We start from the raw sequence: 21814 nt of genomic DNA, 5'->3' as shown, positions 1-21814 counted from the left end.
AGACATAGTACGGTTGTCGAGCCACGTCTCGGTCAAGGCGATAATGTCGTAACAGCAACCCGTGGTCGCGAGCAAATAGCTGTCCGTTGATGAATTAAGCCACCAACATTCTGGTAGTAAACCTCGATGTTGTTGGAGGACGGATCAGGTACAGAAGAGAGCGAAGCCATGTTGCCATGTAGGAAGATCCTTTCGTCAATCCCACGAACAGTATCGGAACGGTTCACGGTCGCCTGGTCGACTGTGGTGAGGGATTCGAGGCACCCCGAATCAACTGCGTCGCGCCCCTAAATACGACTATCGTCGTCGTCGAGATAAATGGTTGGCATCTGATAACAAGATGTCGGAGCAAAAGGCAAAAAACTGGAAGCGAAGAATACATCAGCGCTTGAAGTGTTCGGAACAGATGTATACTTGCCATTTGCGGCAGGTTGGAAGACCCTTTCACCCATCCCACACACAGGACCGGGACGACTGATGATCGCTGGCTGCAAGTGCTCGACTGTGGCGGGGGGATCGAGGGCTTCCATAGTGCCAACTGCGGTGCGTCCCAGTATGCGTTGGAACCCGATGGCGGAATGCGGAGAGCAGGAACGGGGTGGTAGCAGCTTGCGGCGAGAGTCGTACGATGAGCTAGAAGCGTGAATCGGTTCAACCGTTGTATCGTTACTATTTTTATAATACTTGCGAGAAAGGCGGCTTGGAAGACTTTTTCCCCACCCACACATACAGGACCGGGACGACTGATGAACGCTGGCGGCAAGGGCTCGACTGTAGCGGGGGGATCGAGGGCTTCCATAGTACCAACTGCGTTGCATCCCAGTATGCGATCGGCATCGATACTCCTTCACAAGGGCGGTGTGGCTTGGTATAGTGGCATGGTCAATCGTTGCGGAGTCCTCTGCAGGACCATTGATGGGCCGGGTTGCATTAGAGAGGTACATGCTTCTTCTGGAGGCGGTGGAAAATCAGTCGGCGGGCTCCAAATGTTCTGGGTACGGCTGTCTTCGAATTCCCTGAACAGTATGCCTTGCGGCCATGTGTCAGGATTAAGAGCTGCATCACGGTACTTTGGGTGAACTCCAACTTTGAAGGATATGAAGTTCAAAGTACTGACGTCTATGCCTTTTTTAACAAGCGGAATAACCTTTATCTCCTCGTTACAATTTAGTCACAGAGAACAGACGTATATCTTCAGCATTCAACTTGTGTAAAATCTCTAACGGTTTCGAAGGTAGTTTGGATATCTAAACCAGGTGCGCTACTGTCGTCATGTTTTTTGTGGCTGAGTGCGACAGAATTGACAGCGGTTATTCCTCTACCCAGTCAAACTAGTCCGGAACCGATTCGGACTTCCAGCATGAATTCCAGCTCAAATGCGTCAACCGATAGAGTCGGAATCGGTTGTTTTCTTTGAGCTACATTCCATGCAGAATCCATCCAGGATTTCGAACCGGTTCCGGAATTGATTTGACGGATAGTTGGGATAGGTTGGTGTGGCGGCGCTAGTGCTTTAGTATATTAATTCAAATGTTTACACACGTTTTTTTAAATATTTTTGTTCGATCATGGATGTCTGTTCTCTGTGATTTAGTCCTTCTTTTGACATTTTTTCGACAGTCTCTTTGCTAACGCTAGGATGAAAGCGGGAAAGATACATCCAGAGCAACGGCGCGGGAGGTGGAACCGCAACAATGTTGCTATTATCGACTAGCTTTCGACCACCAACAAGAATATTGCTCGGATCAGGGCCATCCTCGCGACGACGTTTCTGAGGAGGTACCGGAGTTTGGCCGGACTGGAGTAGCTGTTGAAACCTTTCTAGCCAGGCGCGAAATTTGCTGGTTATTTTTGGATAACTCGGCCTTTAGTTAAGCACAGACGTCATCCGTTTTCCCAGCGATAGCAGCGATAACACATCGTAGTGAAGAAACGGTGTCGCGAAAGCGAGCAAACTTCATCAGCTTGACACATTCATTGCACATCCAAAATAAGTTTGGGTTTTCCGCAAGTTTTTTCAAAAACGGCTTGTTAAGTTGTTTCCCACATTGCATATGTACCACATTTTTGCAAAAACCCATACATTCAATAAAGTCGTCATCCGATTTGATGGTTTTCACGCAGTGATCGCATGCAATGCGTGCCGATCTGAGAATGCGAACAATGAAATATAGATGGTGCTGCGTTCGGTGGAAAGTTTTGGTGGTTAAGTCACAGAAGTTCACTCAGTTACGTTCTTCGCTGATTTTTTCGCAACACAAAAGCAAACAGGAGACACTTTCACACTGCACAATAACAATGTTAAAAACAAAACACTGAGCCGATTAACACGACAAACAACGATAAAAACTTCACAAATCTCGTCAAAAAGTAAAAATAGTTGGAGCGATTGATGTAAACAACTAATCGGTAGGAATACACTGAACCAAAAAGTTAATTAACATTTCGTGTTACTATTTCTAAGAACAATATTAGAAATGTTAAAATGTATTAAAAATATCATTTTTATAAGTTAAGTACAACAACCCAACCCCGTCTACTCCCGCCCTCCCCTTATTTACAGACTAAGTGAATTGAATTCCAAGTGCATTCACGTTCATGCATTTCACTATACTGCCTATGATCGCAAGTCAGTCCCATGAAGATAGGAAATCCCATAGAAAACGGGGCAAATAAGCGATCTTGGGTAGTATACAGTCGTGATTCGCTGGTTGGGCCACAGCGTTGTCCAACTAACGAATTTGATTCGCTAGTTGGACCGACTGACAAATGTCAAAAACTCTCCAAAGAAGATGTTGGCAGTGTAAATGCATCTGTTCTTATCTCTAAATATTGTCAGATTGATTGTCAAAGTAAATTTGGCACGAGATTTTGACGTTCAGATGCTTTTTAGTTGGACATCCAACTAGCGGAGGTCCAACTAAAAAGCGGTCCAGTTAAAAAGTGTCCAGCCAGCGAATCACGACTGTTCACCACAACACAATATTATCCCTCGAAAATATGATGAACCACCGGATGAAATGAGATGGTGATGATGTAACAGGTGTGATCTGTGTCTTGCCATGCGTACCTATTAGCAATTAAATCCAGCGTTTTTGAACTAAGCGCTGCAGTGTGCGTGATAAACCATTATCGTTGTGATCTTTTTACTACTGGTCCTGAATTAAAAACTTGGCGCGAGAAAAATACACGCATTTTCTTTCTTCTCGAATCTTAGTTTCCACAGTCCCCAACAATCATCACCATTTGTTCGCAGCGATTTTCGATTTTCGTTGGACACTATCATTAGCTTTCGTATTGGCCTCCACATATAAAAATTTTCGGGCTTTTACAAGCTTCAAAGCCAATGAAATTCCGCTTCTTGCTAGCATCCCATCAATCGGATCCTGGGACACATCATGCCCAACTTGACATAATGCTACATCTTCCAGTTCAATCCAAGCTGCTTAGATGCACTAATTTTTACTTCCACGCAGAAAACAAACAGCATAATCAAGACTGTGGGTAATTGAATACAAACAAATACTGTTCATTGTATCAAACGACAAAATAATTGGTGTGAATCGAGGTTTGAAAGTATATTTTCATTAAAGTTACAACTTTTAATTTCAATAATTGTTTTAATTTCTGTAAACTTTAAAAAAAATGTTATTGAATTCAATCAAATAATTTATTGTCTCACAACCGATAGTTTTATTTATTGAGCTCAATCCATAATTTTATTTAAATTAAAAATCTTTCACGAGTCGAATCAAAATTCACGCAGCACACTTCTGCATAACATTTATCGCGAGATCCTATTTTTTACATTTTCCTTTGTTTTGCCTCCTTTCTGCGAATAGCAACGTTGGCGTCGGTTGGAAGAAGTTACCAAATATAGACACTCGCTGTAAACCGAAACGATAAGTTTCCATTTCCCAACCTGTTTACCAACTGCCGGTGCGGTGTCGTGTTATGATGACGGTTAGTAAATAGCTTATACCCACGCCCGGTGCTGATAGTCTTAAACCACCTATTTGAGAACGAGGGTAAGTTGACATCATTTGCATGATAAAACTTTTACAGTTCAGGTGCACTCATACTGGTCCTGAAACAAGACTGCGAATCTACTCAGTAAGTTCAGTCGAAAATGAGGCTGTTGGCTGGTTCTAGTTAGTATTCCGGTTCCGGTAATGAACGATTCTAATTAGAATCATCGGTTGTGTCACAGGTGTCGGAATACTAACTAGAATCAGCTAGAATTCTGGCTCATTGTCCGGCTGAGCTATACTGGGTAGAATTCCTTTTACAAAATCATCAAGCGATTTTTCGATTTTTAATACGAGCCAGAGTATCGCTGGCAATGTTTACAAAGTGCATATGACAATTTTCAGCATTTTATTTAGCACGTATCAATTGAACAGAAGTAATCAGTTCTGCTGAATGCTGTTTAATTCAGTATGTAGTTCAGAAAAATAGCATGCTGAACAGTATATTTTTGATTGATTGGACTAACATTTTTTCAGAGTCTTATCAGCAATTTAATAGCATTTGTATTGAGGTACCTAAAGCAGGTAGAAAAACATTTATTCAGCATATGGTTCAGGTATAACATACAATTTGAATAGTCGTGCTGCAACTAGCCATAGGCACGTTTATTTGACCGATATTTCAACACATTTAATGATTTTGAATAACAGTGTTTTAATTTACTGATAAAACTAGTGTTCATAACATAGTTCAGCAATACTGTTTATTCAGCATAGGTTGCTTTTATTAGGAATTTATTCAGTAAATAGTCTTACAGTTGTTTCCAAATTGTTTCTTGGGTTACCCCTAATCTTACCACTTCCCCAATCCTTCACATTCACGAGTTTCTCATGGCTAAAGAGGTACTAACTCATACTGAACCAGAGGGCTTAGATTTGAAAGGGCCCTGCAGTAATACAATCCTTGGGGCCCGACGCGGCTCTCGACGGCCCTGACGACGAATCGACTCGGCAATTCTCCTAAATGTAAGGATGATGTTACTGAAACCGGTTCGAAAACAATTTCCGTTGGCATATAAGATCTATCTACTGCTGCACATCACTGATCAGTCCAAATGGAAACAGGTGGATTCTGGTCAAAAAGGATGCAGATATTGTTTCGCCTTGATCTTTAAGACTTTATCCCAATTCTCATGCTAGGATCATTTCAAGTATAGGTAGCGGGCAATGTAGTTTATGGATGAACTTTGAAAATTCACTGTTATGTTCATAGTTTAATATATCACCTTCTCGGCAAATATAAAAACTACATACTTTGTATAAGTCATTGTCATTCGTAAGTTTTAATGTTACCACCCATGTTAAGGTTCGGTAAAGCCAGACTGGTGTCGAAGCAAGCCAATCAATCCTTTCTAAAGTGTGTATGATCACAGACTAACAGACATAACACTCAAAAACAAAGCTTCGACCGCTTTAACGGTCATTTTAAATATATTTGTAATTGGGACTGTGGCCACATTTGAAATTATGGCGCCACTGACATATGAACAAGCATATGGGGGATAGACCACTAGTGAAAAATTGTTCCCAAACCTGAGGGGTAACCCACCAGTAAATGAGTGATTGGGACTGTGAATAAAAGGTGGAGCTAGTGTTCTGGGAAAATTGTCGGATCGATGTTTTTTTAGGGAATTCCCTCATAGTGTTATGTCTTTTAGTCTGTGGTATGATGTTCACTGCCAGTACTCGCATATTAGTTCCACAAAAAATATTATGTAGAGACAGGGACGATTTACTGTACTTTTCAACAAAATTGTTAAATTACTTCATAAATATTTTTGGGTTGCAAAAATAAAATTTAAATCTTGTTCTTTAGATATGAAACCGGTTTAAAATGCCAGAACGCTTTGGTCGACAAACGCAAATCATGACAAATGCGACATTCAAGTGTACTGAGGTGCCATCTACAAAAGTTTGGAGAAAAGTCAGAGATATGTAAACCAATATCGCGCATTTTATTCACATTTTTCAGCACGGGATTTAAAGCATTTACTATATGAAAAGCTTAGTATTTTCTTAATAATGTTGCCAATTAATTAGTCTCGAATCATATTTTGCAATCTTTTTGTCAGTTCAACATGAAACGAGCGCACAATAACGAAAACTTATCATCACCTTCACGATAGTCGCTTAATATTTACGTTTTTCAATAGAGTATTTATGGATGGTAACCGACTGAAAACGGTGGTAATTTCGACTGAGAAGCATTTTCGAAATATCTATTATCGGTTTTTTATGGTTAAAATGTGGTAGGTCCACGGAAAATATGCAAATTATGAAGATTTTGGTACACAGAAAACTTGCATTACCTAGCAGTAGGTAATTTTAAATCTGTGCATCCCACTTCCTCCAACGAAAAACGAAAGAGAGGGAGTCCAAATTTACCCAAAAACAATGAGATATTAACCAAAGCCGACTAAACTTCATCCCATTAATTTTGAGTAAAAAAATCATTCCCTCTCCCTCGTTTTCCGGCAGTGAAATAAGGACACCAAATTAAAATTACCTACTGGTAGGTAATGGATTTTAAGTGTGTAAGTGTTTTTTCTGAGATATTTTAACCTCCACGCTCTTCTCTCGCTCGAGACATCCATATACAAGTATCTCTCCCTGCACGAAACGTAACCTTTCTCATTCCGACTAACATGCGCGCGTATGGTGCAAATCAAATGCGATTCTCGTTGGTGTGAGGAGTTACCTGATTTTTCTTTGACAGTTAAATGACGCTTTAATTCCCCTATGCGATGGTTCAAAAGGAACCTCGCTAACGACCGAAGCAATGTTAAGGACGAATCATACTTTCGGGTTTCGGTGTACATTAAGTGAACGGATTACAAATGAAACCAGAGCTGCACGTGCACATGAGCGAATGAACTGTGGTAGCTTTTAATGGATTAGTCGATGGCGTAACGCTAATTTCGACATGTAACCACAGACTAACAGACATAACACTATGAGGGAATTCCCTAAAAAACATCGATCCAACAATTTTCCCAGAACACTAGCTCCACCTTTTATTCACAGTCCTAATCACTCATTTACTGGTGGGTTACCCCTCAGGTTTGGGAACAATTTTTCACTAGTGGTCTATCCCATATGTGGGATTTCATATGTCAGTGGCGCCATAATTTCAAATGTGGCCACAGTCCCAACTACAAATATATTTAAAATGACCGTTAAAGCGGGCGAAGCTTTGTTTTTGAGTGTTATGTCTGTTAGTCTGTGATGTAACTATGAGTCAACGATGCAGACACAAAAAGGGGGGCCTGAAGAAAACAATATTACAATGCACAACTCGACTATTTACTGACGATGACTAATTAAGGTGCTTTATGAGGTTACAACTTCTTGATACAGCAAAGGATATGGCTTGTAGACTGAAATGAGCAATCTTTGTATAGGGTAATGACCTAATTTTGGTCCTATTAGGGAGGGCGCCATACTATTCTATTATTTACGCAGCCTATAATCGTTGAAATGCGCATAAATTGGCATCAGTATCCTTGCTTCGTTCCCAAGAACCAATATAATAACAAAAATGTCCTGAAAATGGGGAAATGCTTCTGTTTGAGCGCCACTGAAACTCGAATCGAATGCTTCTATTTCCGCACTACCATTTGAGCCAATGCGTTGAACAAAGATGGCAGACACTGCTCTAACTAACGGCACAGAGAACAGACATCCATGATCGAACAAAAATATTTAAAAAACGTGTGTAAACATTTGAATTAATATACGAAAAACACTAGCGCCGCCACACCAACCTATCCCAACTATCCGTCAAATCCATTCCGGAACCGGTTCGAAATCCTGGATGGATTCAGTATGGAATCTTGCTCAAAGAAAACAACCGATTCCGACTCTATCGGTTGATGCATTTGAGCTGGAATGCATGCTGGAAGTCCGAATCGGTTCTGGATTAGTTTGACTGGGTAGAGGAATAACCGCTATCAATTCTGTCGCACTCAGCCACAAAAAAACATGACGACAGTAGCGCACCTGGTTTAGATATCCAAACTACCTTCGAAACCGTTAGAGATTTTACACAAGTTGAATGCTGAAGATGGACGTCTGTTCTCTGTGCTAACGGCTTCAAATGGGCGATAATAGAAATAGGGCGAAAATAGTCTCCACATCCTAGGTGTCTTTCGTTTGTATTGTCTTCAGCACACGCAGAAAAAATTAGCATATTTCTCGACAAACATATGATTACGGCCTAAAAGCCAACTGTCAAAATCCACTTTGAATGGAAATTACAGACAAACCGTTACTAGTCGAACACAGTTCACAACAGTTTATGAAAGAGAAAACTTTTCTCTTTCGTTTATTATCAACATCTGTGATTGGCGTGTAACGGTTTGTCTGGAATTTCCATTCAAAGTGGATTTTGACAGTTGGCTTTTAGGCCGTAATCATATGTTTGTCGAGATTTAAACCAAAGATATGTGTTATTGAATCCAATCATTTATTGTTTATCACTTTAACAAACAAACTTATTGGTTTGAAAATATTTTTTTATTAAAACAACAACAAATTTTTGCTTTCAATAAATACATTTTTAGTATCAATAATTTTCTTTTAATTTCAATAAAATAATTATTGAAAAACGGAACGATAATTTTGTTTTATTGAAACAATAAATAAATTTTATTGAATTCAATAAATAATTTTATTGTCTCCCGACCAATAATTTAATTTATTGAATTTAATGCATAATTTTATTGAACTTACAATTTTTTTTTCTGCGTGCACTTGAACTTTTCTATAGTTGGATACGGGGTGGATAAAGCAATCTTTGATGACGCACGGAAATGAATGCTTAACCACGGCCAATTAGGGCCCAGATAAGCTGAAATTCCATTCCGATTCCGTTCCGTTTTGACGTTGTGGATCGCAGTGGAACTTATGTTCAACCCTGTGCATATGTCTAAACCAGAGCAAAACAAATCGATCATCTCTTTTTCTCCTATCAATTTTTCTTTCGTGTGTCATCATGCGTTGCGTTACCAGTCAGAAAGAGATAAAAAACTTTGTTTACATATAGTATTAAAAGCAGCAAACGAAAATTTCAATCACATTTTAAATCTTTCTGCAATTAAAAATATATATTAGCAAAAGTTTTTCACTACAATCGGAGCATAAAAAAGTTCCGGAAGTGCTTGTGGAGTTTTGTTGTTGTTTTTCCGAATAGTAAGCTAGCGAGAGTGGATATTTTTTAACACCATGTCAACAAAAATGACAAATTGTTGATGAGCGATGTACGGTTGAAATAATGCCTGATGATAAATTCTATTCTATTGCGAACAATAAATCACTTTTGTGTATTGGTGTTATGATGTGTAATTCGATTAATCCAAATCAGATTAGCAACTAGTGTAGGAAGATCTTGTGTAGTGTTTTAAGAAGCCAATAAGAAGATCATGTAGTGAGAAGACTTCACCCCGGAAGCTTAAACAAGGTTCCCACTGATAGTGATTCCATTGTACTGAAGATATAATACTTTTTCATTTGTAAACTCATTCATGTCGTTTTTCATTGAAAAATACCGAGGCGGTGGATTGCCTTGGTGTTTCACTTTCTAGCAGAAGTGGGAATGAAACACGTCCAGTGGCCTGCTCTTCTGCTAGAAAGTGCAACTCGAGAGCAATCCACCGCCCCGGGGTTTTTCAATAAATTCAGTTTGATATTTGTTTCTTTTCTGTACTCTTTCAGTTGAAGGCTCTTTTGTATGGCAATACAAATTACGAAATTACAACGAGTGAAACGTGTTAGCATCTTTGATACACAGCTGCTATTTGGACCAGCGATCATGCAGTTTTGAAGGCTACACGTGGAAATGGATACCCTCGATACGAGATTTCAACGTGCCATAATGCGATTTGGAGCTGGCTGATAACTATTCGACTAAAACTATATAAGGAATAGACAAACGAATGAAATATCACCACACGCTGTTTTTACTAAAGATTATGAATGAAAGAAAGCCAAATTCCTTTCTTTTCTCTATAGAATGTCATTACGATTCAGTTTATTCTTCGTATATCGCTTTTGGCTCCCAGAGTGTGCACGTCTAATTTTAAGAGAGTTTTAAACTGCTGAATTGTTCCAAAGCAAGAGGGCAAACTTTTATAACTTAACTGGATATTTTCTTTCGATACATAAAGCAATTTACTTTAGAAACATAATTTATTCATTCGCAATATATTTGTCCATGTTTCTGTAAGAGTTATAATTCACTTCGATCGGGTGAAATTGCATAAATATTCTATCTTAGACTCTCGAGAATCGTGCCTCCCACTGAGAGGGTTACATCTCTTTATATCATCGTAGCCTATCTATTTATTGTACCTAACCGAACACATCGTCTGCTGTTCAAATTATGGGATAAAAAATTGGTATCCCTACTTCGCACAAAATCTCTACCTCTTCCAGTATATTCATCGGAACATAGTGTGGCACCCTAATAGTTTGAGAAAAATTAAATCATCTACCCTATATGTTTAACTGTTTCAATCTGGAGCCCTTTTATTCGGTTTGCCTTCGAGTCACCAACATCGGCAGGAAGCACCACATTTCCACCAAGAATCCACTAAATAATGTTACGACGTTGCACCGATTATTTAAAGCTGCTGTCTGCCAATAGAAGATTGGGAACATGAGAAAAACTATACGCAGTGAATCATTCGATTAGTTATTTTGTCTCATTGACTATATTATTCTACATCGCATGGTGCAAACCCCAACGATTCATAGAACGGTGGTGTGTTGCTCTAAATCATAATGTCCCGCTGTTCTGTTTAGTCACCCAGTTGTTATGGTTGTCCTCAAGGCTCCTAATGGCACCTGTGAAATATCAAAGAAAATATTTATTGAAAGCTATTCAAATTGACTTGAAATAATCGTACATTGTACTCCCATCGCGTGGCGACATATACTTTTTCACGAAAATTCAGCCAACGGTTATAAAAAAACATCCATACCCCTAGGGGGAAATCACTCTAAACGTTGGACTAAAATAAATTAGTGAACTTTTTTATTCCCAAAATAATCTCGACTAGTTTTAGCTAATCTTGAATAATCCTACCTATAGTTTTCAATAGTCTTGGTTTAGATAGCAGCTGTCACTTCGACCCATTACGCACTGCTGTTGTAAGGAATTCTCTTTCCGGAAGAAGCTGCCCTGGGGTTAATATTTCCTTCGGACCGAAGCAACATTGCTAACATCAATCTGATCAGTCTAATTCAAAATTGGAATCGATTTATCCTACACCAGATGCACTAAGAACTGTTGGAGGCTATGAAGAAGGAATGTTTTATCCCCCACGATACGGTTAGTGGTATACGAAGAATCTACTATCCGTTTCACCCCGACCGTTCGTTCCGGGGGGCGTAGATGCACATGCAACACCCGGAAGAATGTCAGGAATGCTTGGACAGCGAAGTTCAACAGTATGACGCTAGCTATGAAAAGTTTCAATTCTTAGTGGTAAGTTGGGTGGTTTCTTTCTTTAAGCTAAAATTTTTTTGAATTTAATATAATCTCTTCTCGTTAGATTACCATCCGACGTTGGCAGCCGAAACTGATATCTATGCTGAGATGGTAAAAGAAGCATAACCTACTCGTAGTAACAAGGATGAAACGGAAATCAATCCCCTGTTCGGCACTCAACAAACGTTGCCAGTAAGTACTCTTATCCATTACACTTGCCGGAAAGTGAACGGCCGCTGAAATTCAACCAACGGTGATGGATAATAATAATTGAATATTGATCCAATTTTTCTCACCACCTCCAGACGATCTCTACACCTTGGAAAAGCGTGGCGATGACGAGTTCGGTGATGGAACAGCGGAAAAACCCTTCAAAACAATCCTACAAGCCATGAAGCACGCCGGCAAGGAACCTTTCCCAAGAATTTATGTAAACGCTAAGGATGCAAAATCGGAATAACCCTACGAACTAGTAGCCAAATCTCAGCTCAAGAAAATTCTTGAAAAGCGTTCTCAGCGATACCTTGTGTCAGAGGTTCCAGAAGGTAAGTCCGCTCCCGGTGGACATGAGCTGCACGTTGATTATTGGTAGCTAATTGGATTAGCTCCGGCCGGTGGGGCAGATTCTATTTTGAACGAGGATGCTTATCCTGATGTCTAGCTCGATAACAGACACATTATGATTAGAGGCGAAAATACTTCTAAGATTCTCAAGATGAGAGATGTCATTATGATGGCATTTAGGGAGCATTATCATGAACGTGGTTACACGGAGGTAACGCCGCCGACGCTGGTGCAAACACAAGTTGAAGGAGGGTCGACTCTGTTCAAACTGGACTATTTTAGGTAAATAAAAAATGTTCGCATTAGAAGTATTTGCTCACACAATAAATACATTTTAGGGCGGAAGCATTCCTGACGCAAAGCTCACAAAAATATATGGAAACCTGTTTGCCGGCATTGGGCGACTATTGCATTTCTCAAAGTTACCGTGCAGAGCAGAGTCTTGCTCGCCGTGATTTAGCAGAATACAGTTATATTGAGGGTGAATGTCCCTTTATTACTTTCAAAGAGCTACTTGATCGGCTGGAAGATTTGATAGTAGATGTTGTCGATCGAGTATTGAAATCTCCGTGGGGTCATCTTAACCCGAATTTTATGCCACCGAACTATGTCGATGCTATTGACTGGCTAAAGGAGAACAACGTCACCAAGAATGATGGAACTTTTTATGAGTTTGGCGATGATATTCCGGAGGGTCCGGAACGAAAAATGACGGAGCAAATAAACGAACCAATAATGCTGTGCCGGTTTCCCGCGAAAATTAAATCATTTTACATGTCTAGATGTGAAGACGATCGCCGATTAATTGTCGGAGGTCGATTTCTCTGAACAGTATTACTAAAAAGCTAGAAATTGACACTTTTACTTTAAGAAAATAAAATATCATTCTATATCAATATATTTGTATTATATCTAATAAAGCAACATACAGAGAGATGAGGGAATTTTATTAGGCACCTAAAAGCCCGTTGACATGAATGCGTATTTTCAGTTGCAGGCAATACTCTTATCACATATCCTTCGGGGTCGTTCCCATTAACCAAAGTACGGCACTCTATGATTGAATTTGAACTTCCTGGCTAGAGTGAGTGTTCGAAGTGCTTACCAAACAGCCCGGTTGTCGAGGTTCCAGTGCAATCCACTAGTGCTACATACGGCCCGTTGTCCAATAGGAACAAGCGAACACCAGATACGTTCGTGTACCAACCGAGGGGAAATTTGAATTAAGTGGGTTCCCGCCGGTAGCAGCCAACTGAGAGTTACTGGATCGCAAGAATACAAATGCATTCGGTAGAATGTCACGGGCCAGGGACAAAGTATTAATGTTGGCCATGATTTGGTACAACCGGCCAGAACTTTCACACAACACCAGAATTCGACTTATTTCGCTATCGTAGCTGGTGCTCTAAATCGCTTTGAGAGATTTTGTAAAATCTGTAGCATTTGGGTGTTTTGATTATCTGTTAAATAGACATCAGTAACGAGTGAATTTTTTTTTTTAATTTGTAATGTTCTTACCTTGCAATTCAACCGCTTTCCTTAAGTCATAGATTAATCGGTGCAGGAATCGAAATTCCCCGTCACCGAACTGTTCTTCTGTGCCAATATTTTCCTTAAGAAAGTCAACCCATCGATTCGTACCCCCGTCGACGGCAATGCGGATTTTTGCTGGAATTTGACAAGCTCATCCCATATTCTATTATTCACACACCAATTAAACGAAAACAGTTGATAGTCTCGCCCAAAACAAGATATTAAATAAAAGCTATTATCCAGTAGATCCAAAATCACGATAATGCATTTGACTTGATATATTGTTGTTGCCAACGAAAATTGTGTTTTTTGGCTTACACATTTTTCAAAAAAGCGCTCCAAAACAACATTCGCCCCCAGCGCACGCATACGAAAACTGAGAACCGCAAAATTTTGTGATATAAAACAGAGCTACATGACAGCCATGACAATGATATATACGCTTTTCATAATATTACCATAGCTGAGAAACAGCTGGGGGTCCGAATTGGCCAGCGGTCCGAATTGGACCACTTCCCCCTAGATGTGCACACATGCACACACAGACATTGACCGATCTCGACGAACTGAATCGAATGGATTATGACATTCGGCCCCCGAGTCTCAATTGAAAAGTTGATTTGTGGAGTGATTGCATAGTATTTCTTTATATGCAAAAAGCACAAAGGTTTAGATAATTTCATGTGATTTAGATATGGCTATGTTGCACCTTTCATTTGAGTATAACATTGTTTAAATCGGTCCAACCATCTCTGAGAAAAGTGATATTATTTGATACTTACATACATACACAAATTCAGTTGAGAGCCATCGAGCGCGTCCACGGGTGGCGGATGCAGGAACGACTTGTATCCAGTGTAGGTTAGTTGCGAATAGCCAAAATAAGCAACTCTGGATGAGCAACGCGTTCAGAGAGCAAATCAGGTGACATTTCGGGCGGTCTGGGTCGCTTTTAAACGTAATATGGTGTTGAGCAAATTCACCTGCTACAAGCAGCTGCGGCCGTGGTGTATCCGGCGAGCTGAAATCTCATTGCCGCACACTGGAAGCAGATGGACATTGACTCTTACCGTTTCGGTACGATTAAAATTCCCATGCAAGCGTAGAACCGGTGTAGCATTTCGTTCCGGAGCACGATCAGCGCGGAGTATAGCGGTTCGTGGTAACACACAAACGATAGATTTCAGCGGAATTGGTGTCGCTTCCGGTAGCGACTCAGTATCCCGTTTGGTACTTGATCGAGCGAGTCCGGTCGACTTTTCAGACAGCAGGAACAATTACACATTGGTCGGTAGCCCAGTGGGGACGATACTGCAATGAACGGAAGTCAGTAATGATTTTTCATATTTATTCGCCATCGAACTTACCCGCACCGTTTGATGCATCTTCCCCCTCATTCGGTTTCGGTATGTTACAATTTCCCGTGCAAGCGTAGATCCGGTATAGCATCTTGTGCCGGACCACGATCAGCCCGGAGTATAGCGATTCGTTGTTAAGCACAATTGACACGATCGATCAGCAGAATTTGCGTTGGTTCCGGTAGCGATTCGCTATCCTCCGTTTGTTGCCTTTGAACGAGCGAATTGTTGGACAGCAGGAACAAATACACGTTGGTCACAAACTGTAAGCAGAAATAAACAACATCAATTTTCTTCTTTAGTAGGTGAGGCAAAACAATGATTTTACTAAAGCACATGAGGCAAAATGATATATTTACTAGCAGGTGATGCAAAACGATATATCGATAATTCAGCATGAGAAACAGATGCAGATTAGAATATCGCGAATGTTTATATTGTTATATCCCTCAACTACTCACTGATACTATGCAGATCAAATTAACCAACAGAATGCACGATTGTTTGCTAGGAACGACTTTAATTTTACTATCTACAATTGGGAAAACTGCGACACAATAAGCCAATGATTAGAGTTTTAATATCTAATAAAAAGGTTTCAGATGAACTTGTCCATTGCAAGTTATTCACAATGGTAGCCAATGAATAAATTTTGATACACATAAAAGCAGTCTATAATGCAATGAAACTTGACCACCACAAGAACTAGGTCATAACTGGAACACTACGCACTCGTTTTCAAAACAACTTATTTTCGTCGTCATTTTAATTACACATATATGTTGTCTTCAAATTGCATGTCTGTCCTTATACCAACTGAATAAACTTTTTTTTTCCTAAGATTTGGAACAACAGTGGTACAAAAAAGATTTAACATTAACTATTTGTTTGTAACTATTTGAAATCTATTTAATAGCAATAATATAATATCAAATGTTTATATTCAGAGTAACAACAGTCAAAACAATGTTGACAGCTCTATGTGGAAGCTGTGGAACGAAATGTCAAATATTTGTGGAACGGAAGATTTTCTTCGAGTTTAACACAACCCTGATCACGAAACGGAATAGTTTTCATTCCGTTTTAGAGAGAGATAAAAATAGAAAAAAGGGCAGCCGGAAAAGGGATGCAAGAAAACGGAATTCCGTTTCTGAGCTTATCTGCACCCTTATTGTTCTTCGCCGTCTTCAATTGGCCGGTTCAATAATACGATCGCGATTACCGTTTGAACGAACGGGAAAAAATACTGTTTGCACCGCGCACTGCAAACTAAAGTCGCTTGGGGACTTAGCCAAATTCCACTGTGGCTCACAGTACCAAAATACGAACAAAAAACACAAAGTCCACCAACCCGCTGGGGACTTTGAACTTTTATTGCCTGCCGACGGCTTTCTTTTCTCCAAAGGAACAAACGAGCAGATCGACCTTCTTCCACGAGATTTAATTTCAACTGACTACAACTATATACATTATATAACCAGCCGGGATCAGCTGTGATCGCGTTGGTTTCACTCTCTTCTCTCTCCGTCTACTACCTGCCACACTGCAGAGTGTGCATAGTAGCGTTCGTCTCGCTTTGCACAGACTGAGTAGCTGGCATAATAATTTGAATTCTAGTAACAATATGAATGCAATTCAATTCAATTATTTAGGTTTAGGATTAAATGTTAGATATATACAAAAATTAGCTTATGTGCCGAACATTCCGGCCACCTTGAAACATGACGGTGTTTCAAATAAATAATTCAAACAGGTTTTGTTCTGCTGGTGATTGTGCTCCGATTGTTGGATATCGGCGAACTCGGTTGATGACAGTAAATGGTACTCGGGGATGTCAACACAGATTGCTGATGTTTTGTGCTGGAGCGGTCATGTGAGTGTCCAGTACAAGTCCAGTGACTGACAGCAATTGCCCTTGGAGTTCATCGCCATCGACCGAGAAGAAAAAAAGACCAGGTAGATCGAAAGATTGGGGTTGGGGGATTGGAATTGCAATTACCTGTGCAATACGCAGGTGCGCATCGAGCAATTTCTCCCCGTCCGGGTTGCTCTACCTGGATGACATACTTCAGTCGGCTCGTTGAGTTGGTGGTGTCGGTAGTAGAGCGATTCTGGCCACAGGACGCACAACCTCCTTGGCTGCAGCGGTTCGTAGCGTGACCACACGAACGATGCCATCGGCTCCGGGATGACATTTGATGATTTGGCCGAGAGGCCAATTGGTTGGCGGGATGTTGTCTTCCTTCACGATGACGACTCTGCCAACGTCGACGGAGACAGGCGGGTTGCAACCCTTCGTTGCACGGGACTGCAGCTGTTGCAGGTATTCCGGGTACCAGCGAGACCAGATGGTTTGGAACCGTTTCTGAGTTAATTCCCAGTGGTCCAAGCGGTTGTCAGGAGTCTCCTTCAGATCAGCTTCCGGAACAGCTTGGAGATTGCTCCCGACGAGAAAATGTCCTGGCGTAAGGACCTCGAGATCGGACAGATCGTCCGGCATTGGAGCCAGCGGACGAGAATTGAGGCACATCTCTATCTGCGCCAGCAGTGTGAGCATTGCTCGTACGCAACGTTCACGTTGCCGATTGCCTTCAACAGGTGTGTCTTCGCTGACTTCACTGCAGCCTCCCAAAGACCGCCAAAGTGTGGTGCTCGAGGTGGGATGAACTTCCAGCGAATTTCGTTGTCGGAGCACCAGTCGAAGATCTGATTCCGATCAGACACATCGACCTTCAGCATGCGGTAGATGCGGTTCAGTGCATTCGATGCACCTTTGAAAGCGGTAGCGTTGTCAGAGTGCAACTCTACCACCTTTCCTCTGCGGGCGACCAGACGACGGAGTGCAGCTAGGAACGCTGGAGTAGACAGGTCGCTCACTAGCTCGATGTGAACTGCCTTCGTAGAGAAGCAGACGAATATGGGCACGTACACCTTCGTTGGGCCACGGTTGCGGACAGCGGACTTCAAATAGAACGGTCCGCAATAGTCGACTCCGCAGACGGAAAACGGCCGGGTTGGAGATACTCTCGATGCCGGAAGATCTGCTGTACTCTGCTGGACTAGTGTGGGCTTGCTACGGAAGCAAGTGTGGCAACGATGAAAGACGGATTTCACAAGATTTCTGCCGCCCAGAATCCAAAACTTCTGGCGGAGAGTGGCTAGCAGGAGTTGAGGGCCTGCGTGCAGTAGCTTCATATGATAAAAACTAGCCAACAGAACAGCGAGCGGATGCTTGGCAGAGAGGACGATCGGGTGTTTCTTCGCATCGGTCAGCGCGGCATTGCGAAGCCGGCCACCGACACGTACGGTGCCTTCGGGATCGACGAACGGGTTCAACCACTTCAGCGTGGAAGATCTTGCGACACGTTCGCCACTAGCGAGATCGGAAATCTCCTCAACGAAAAGTTCACCCTGCGCGAGATGACAGAGCGTAAGTTCGGCGTGTTGGAGTTCTTGTGCGGTAAGCGGATGGACTGGGTGCGGGTTAATGCTCGGGATGACGAGTGGCTTGTACTTCTCCTTTTCCGAACGACGTTGCGAGGCTCGTTCACGAAGCACGTGCAGATAGCGCTGAATGAACGCGGTCACTCGGCGCAGCTTGGAGAAGTTGGAGTAGCGAGCGAATAAATCGGTGCAGAAACTCAGTTGTGTCGTGGTCATGGAAACTAGTGGTATCTTGCGTCCTTCGGCGGACACTTCAGGAGTTTCTGCTGCGGGTAACGTTGGATTTGGCCAAAAATCCGGAGACCTTGATAGCCACGGTGTCCCAGCCCACCATCCTGTACAGTTGAGGATGTCGGTTGGACTCAATCCTCGGGATATGTCGTCAGCAGGATTGTCGACTCCAGGAATATGCTTCCAGCGGTTGAGATCGGTTGAAAGCTGTATCTGCGAGACTCGGTTTGCGACGAAAGTCTTCCAACGACTCGGGTTCCCGCGAAGCCATTGGAGGACAGTCGTGGAATCTGTCCAGAAATGAACAGTCGCTGGAAGCTTCAGCGTCGCGTTCAGCTTCTTGTACAGCTGGGTCGACAAATGTGCGGCGCAGAGTTCCAGTCTGGCGATTGTCTGGCGAGTAGAAAGCGGAGCTACCTTGGACTTGGACGCCAACAACTGGACCGAAACTGTGCCGTGTGCTTCGGTTCGGACGTAACAGCATGTCCCATATGCGCGCTCAGACGCATCGCAGAAGAAGTGAAGCTGGATGCTGGCGGCGTCGGGCATCGAAATGAAGCGGGGTACGCGAACTTCACTCAACAGGTGTAGTGTGTTATGGAACAGTTTCCATTCTTCTTGGAGTGTAAACGGGAGCGGCGTGTCCCATTCACATGCTTCGCCATTCTGCTTCAGAGCCCAAAGTCGCTGCATGAAGAGTTTGGCCTTGGTGATCGTTGGACCCACGAGTCCAAGAGGGTCGAAGATTTGGGCGATGTACGACATCACCTTGCGTTTCGTCAGTACGGATGCGGCTAACGGCAACTGAACCTTGAACCGGAGTATGTCCAACTTTGGTTCCCAAATGAGGCCGAGCGTGGAGACGGCCTGGTCATCCTGAAGATTGTGGAACGGCTGAATTGCCACATCATCAGGTGGTACATCCCCAAGTACTTCAGGAGAATTCGATGCCCATTTCTTGAGCGGTAATCCAGCGGAAGCCAGCATTGCCGATGCCTCGCGACGCAGCTTGATGGCGGATTCTACGTCCGGCGCTCCAGAAAGAAAATCGTCGACGTAGAAGTCTTCCATAACTGGCCCACTCGCGATTGGATACGACTGCCTGGTATCCTGTGCAATCTGCTGCAGGGTACGAGTAGCTAGGTAAGGAGCGCTTGCTGTTCCGTACGTTACTGTCTGCAGTTCATAGGTAGCGATGGGTTCGTCTGGGCCTGTACGCCAAAGAATTCGCTGAAACGGCTGATCTTCAAGATGCAGGAATACTTGCCGGTACATCTTCTCGATGTCCGCAACCAGAGCGACGTGATGTGTCCGAAATCTCATCACGATGGAGAGTAGATCTTGCTGAACTACGGGTCCGACCAACAGCGTGTCGTTCAGCGAATACCCTGACGCCGTCTTGCAGGACGCGTCGAAAACGACCCTAACTTTCGTAGTAGTGCTCGACTCCTTGAACACGGGATGATGTGGGAGATAACAGTGAGCCTTCACGTCATCTACAGGCTCGTCAAGCCTTCTCATGTGACCGAGCTGTAGGTACTCATCCATGAAGCGATGATACGATTCCTTGATTGCAGGATCTCGTTGCAAACGGCGCTCCAGGCTGTGAAAACGGCGTTCTGCGATGGCTCTGGAGGCTCCCAGGAAGACTTCTGGATCTTCATTGTGAGGAAGACGTACGACGTACCTTCCAGTCGAATCACGCTTGACTGTACTGGAGTACAACTCTTCACAGCGATTTTCTTCGGATGAGTGTGCAGGCCCAGTGGAAATTGCTTCTAACTCCCAAAACTTCTGAAGTGTGGCTTCCAAATCTTCATTGGTAATGGAGAGATTGCAGATCCGGGGAATGCAGGTAGATCCATTGGACGCGGAACCAGAGACCGCCCATCCGAATGGTGTTTCGACTACCCACGGAAGACCGTTACCGAGCGAGATCTTCCTACCGGTGTGAAGTTTCCAGAAGGCCTCACTTCCGATGACCAGGTCAATCTTTCCTGGGACGTGGAACTGTGGATCTGCTAATCCAACCTGCGGGAATTTCCACGCCAACGTATCGACCGGCATGGTCGGCAGCTCTGCGGATGGCTGCTTCAGAATGAGAAACTCGAGCTTAGTGGAGAATGGCTGAGTTCTCGATTCAATGGAGGCGGTGATGGCATTTTTCACCCTTTGCGTTGAGAGACCGATTCCTGCGACCGAAATGTCCACCTTGGTGCGACGGCTGAGGAGAACCTTCGCTAACTGACCGGAGATGAAATTGGACATTGACGCCGAGTCGAGTAGAGCACGAGCCTTGTGTTCCCTGCCATGATCATCAACAACGTTGAGAACAACCGTTTCCAGTAGAACCATACTGCATGCCGTTTGGACCGCCATGCTGACCTGCGGTGGAGCAGAACCCGAACTGGACGAATGCGGCTGTTGAACCGGTGGAGATTATTGTGATGATCCCGTAATGGCAGGACTCGATGACACCCTGGATGGAGAGGAATCGTGTAACAGGGAATGATGTCTTTCGTGGCACGTACGACACGTAAACTTCGATACACACTTCCTGGCTGGGTGACCGAAGCTCAGACAGTACCAACACAACCGTTTTTGCGAAACCAGCTCTCGGCGCTGGCGGACATCCTTTCCTAGGAACACTGGGCAGTTGCGGAGGGAGTGGCTGTCTGAACATGCTAACTGACATGGAGAATCTTGGTTGGGCGTAGCAGCTGCGTTAGCTGCGAACTTCACCTTCGTGCCCTTCCAACTCGGGGGGCCGGCCACCTTTGGAGGTGCCGGTTGCTGCGTATCTGGCCCGACAGAATTGAGGACGCGCACCCGCTGGTACAGGAACTCAACCAGTTCCTCGTACTTGACATCGTCCTGGCTGCTCGTTTTCTCCTCCCATGCTCGCAATGTGGATTGGTCCAGCTTATACGACAGCATGTTCACCAGCGGCGTATCCCAATGCTCCACAGGTTCATCCAATTTCGCCAACGCCCGTACATGGCGCTGAAAATCGTCGACCAGACTGTGGATGCACTTAGCAGATTCCTGCTTGACCGCTGGCAGCTCGTAGAGTGTCCTAAACAACTGACGTTTGAGAAAAAGGCGATTGTCGTACCTCTTGTGTAGGGCGTCCCATGTTGACGCATAGTTGTCGGCTTCGACGTCAA

The 21814-nt window shown here is 43.1% G+C and overlaps 2 protein-coding genes and 2 long non-coding RNA genes across 7 annotated transcripts; 2 read left to right on the top strand and 2 right to left on the bottom strand.

The window, feature by feature from the left end:
• Positions 1-8865: 8865 nt before the first annotated feature.
• LOC131688600 (uncharacterized) lies at positions 8866-9972 on the top strand. Its single transcript, XR_009305259.1, has 2 exons — positions 8866-9218; positions 9741-9972. It is a non-coding gene; the product is annotated as an uncharacterized LOC131688600 (long non-coding RNA).
• Positions 9973-10195: 223 nt separating this feature from the next.
• Positions 10196-15903, bottom strand: LOC131688601 (uncharacterized). 2 transcript variants are annotated; one of them, XR_009305261.1, is made up of 4 exons: positions 15332-15903; positions 14982-15235; positions 14397-14925; positions 10196-10871 (listed from the first exon to the last, which is right to left on the bottom strand). It is a non-coding gene; the product is annotated as an uncharacterized LOC131688601 (long non-coding RNA). The 2 variants fall into 2 exon arrangements; XR_009305260.1 differs by having other exon boundaries at positions 15434-15901.
• On the top strand, positions 10871-13008 carry LOC131688599 (asparagine--tRNA ligase, cytoplasmic-like). 3 transcript variants are annotated; one of them, XM_058972955.1, is made up of 4 exons: positions 10871-11514; positions 11582-11709; positions 11823-12363; positions 12420-12940. In XM_058972955.1, the coding sequence occupies exons 3-4, from the start codon at positions 12197-12199 to the stop codon at positions 12907-12909; spliced, it is 657 nt and encodes a 218-aa protein (XP_058828938.1). In that variant the 5' UTR covers positions 10871-11514; positions 11582-11709; positions 11823-12196; the 3' UTR covers positions 12910-12940. The 3 variants fall into 3 exon arrangements, with proteins under 3 accessions (XP_058828938.1, XP_058828939.1, XP_058828940.1); XM_058972956.1 differs by lacking the exon at positions 10871-11514 and having other exon boundaries at positions 11563-11709; positions 12420-13008; XM_058972957.1 differs by lacking the exon at positions 10871-11514 and having other exon boundaries at positions 11565-12363; positions 12420-13008.
• A 1601-nt stretch (positions 15904-17504) lies between the features above and the next one.
• Positions 17505-21026, bottom strand: LOC131687501 (uncharacterized). Its single transcript, XM_058971593.1, has one exon. It carries the CDS (start codon positions 21024-21026, stop codon positions 17505-17507), a length of 3522 nt encoding a protein of 1173 aa, XP_058827576.1.
• Between the last annotated feature and the right edge of the window lie 788 nt (positions 21027-21814).

Source organism: Topomyia yanbarensis, chromosome 3, assembly GCF_030247195.1.
Source record: "Topomyia yanbarensis strain Yona2022 chromosome 3, ASM3024719v1, whole genome shotgun sequence".
Lineage (NCBI taxonomy): Eukaryota > Metazoa > Arthropoda > Insecta > Diptera > Culicidae > Topomyia > Topomyia yanbarensis.
This window is presented reverse-complemented; position numbering and strand designations above follow the sequence as displayed.

Coding starts and splice junctions, on each gene's coding strand:
- LOC131688599 (XM_058972956.1), top strand. CDS start 12,197: ATGATTAGAGGCGAAAATACTTCTAAGATTCTCAAGATGAGAGATGTC. Junction 12,364..12,419: donor TTCAAACTGGACTATTTTAG/GTAAATAAAAAA, acceptor AATACATTTTAG/GGCGGAAGCATTCCTGACGC.
- LOC131687501 (XM_058971593.1), bottom strand. CDS start 21,026: ATGGCGGTCCAAACGGCATGCAGTATGGTTCTACTGGAAACGGTTGTT.